General features: G+C 35.0%; 1 protein-coding gene across 1 annotated transcript; it reads right to left on the bottom strand.

The window, feature by feature from the left end:
- Positions 1–489: 489 nt before the first annotated feature.
- Positions 490–1,652, bottom strand: LOC106422271 (bZIP transcription factor 44-like). The gene has a single exon (XM_013863087.3). It carries the CDS (start codon positions 1,147–1,149, stop codon positions 652–654), a length of 498 nt encoding a protein of 165 aa, XP_013718541.2. The 5' UTR covers positions 1,150–1,652; the 3' UTR covers positions 490–651.

Raw genomic sequence — 1,652 nt, 5'->3', positions numbered from 1 at the left:
TAGATTTTAAGCAAGGATGTAGTTGAGGTTTTCAAAAAAAAAGGATCTACGTAGTTGAGTTCTTAAAGAATGGTGATAAAAAATTTCTTTTCTACTTTTCAAATTTCTAAGTTTAAAATTTTTCTAAGAACTTATCAATGCAAATGCTCTTAATATGTAATATATAAGATCAGTTTAACTAGATTTGTAGAAATAAATATACAAGGCCATATGCACTCGATTTTTTTGTAATTTCTAAATTGCATAAATATTTATCACAATATAGCCTCCCTCAAAAAAAAAAATCAATAAAAATATAGCCTCCCGCACAATAATTATAACACTCCATGTCTATATAGTATTTTTTAAAAATAAATGGACCACCTATAATAGAATGTCTACGAGCTTTCACATTATCTTCAGTCTTCACTAGTATCCAAAGTTTCATCTTTAAAAATGCTCCCAAAAAAGGAAAAAAAAATAGAAATTATTTAGTAAAAGACAAAATAATATTCCTCAACTTTTAATATATATAAAGAAAGAAGTTGAATATTTATAATTACAATCCATTTTTAAACAAGAGTTGATTGTTTTATTTATATTACAGACAAAACAAAACAGAGTATCACATCATTCATATATAAACCTATAATTTTACCCTGGGTGCATGGTTTAACAACAGTTGAAAACATCAGCAGGAACAGTAGAAGCAGAACCCATGAGAGTTTGGTTATAAAACCCTAGATTTAGAGGATTCATCACTCCGTCGTAAAACCCTCCTCCACCGCCTCCGTAACCGATCACTCCTCCTCCCTGACCAGTTTCCATCCAAAATCCTCCGGCGATTTCCACAATCTCGTTGAGGGAATCTAGTCGTTGGTTGAGCTCCAGAAACTGAGCTCTGAGAATGGAGTTCTCCGCCTCGATGGTAACGTATTGCTGCGTCGTGACGGCGATCCCGGCGACGATATGGCTGTTTTCTTCCCGGAGATAAGCGACCTGAGCCGTTAGATCGTCCAGATGCTTCTGCTTCCTCATCCTCGACCTCCTCGCCGACTCTCTGTTCGACTCTTTCCTCTTCCTCTTCCGCTCATCCGACTCAGAACCGTAGTTTTGTAAACCGGACGAGCAGTTTCCGCTCGCGGGCGATCCCATTTCAGTTTTGTTCATATTTTATTAAAACACATACGAAAATACCTTCTTATTTTTTGACAAAGGTAAACACACGAAAATACGACGAAACGTTACGTAAAAACCATATAGTATAGTAAAAAACTATATAGTAGTATGATATACGTATTTATATGTTTATATAGTATATGTATATATATATTATACTAAAGGAGAGATGATTTATGAGAAGACATAGAACCAGTAGAGAAATACGACGGAGAATGATTGAACAAGATGGCTCCTGCGTCTAAGAGATGAGTCTATAGTTAGGCCTGATCTAAGGATTTCACTTATTACCGGAGACATGAAGGTTTGAACATCAAGATCCAGTTTTAATACAAACACAAAGGGTTTTGTTTTTCTTGAGAAAACAAGAAGAGAGAAGAAGAAAAACGAGGTGGTGATGAAGAGATAGATAATGTATTGGAGAGCTAGGGGGAGGTAAAAATTAATAAGGATTTGTGATGGGGTTTTATAGTGGGAGAAAGACAAAAATGATA

This window comes from Brassica napus, chromosome A2, assembly GCF_020379485.1.
Source record: "Brassica napus cultivar Da-Ae chromosome A2, Da-Ae, whole genome shotgun sequence".
Taxonomy (NCBI): Eukaryota; Viridiplantae; Streptophyta; class Magnoliopsida; order Brassicales; family Brassicaceae; genus Brassica; species Brassica napus.
The sequence above is the reverse complement of the archived record's forward strand: the minus strand, read 5'-3'. Positions and strand labels throughout refer to the sequence as shown.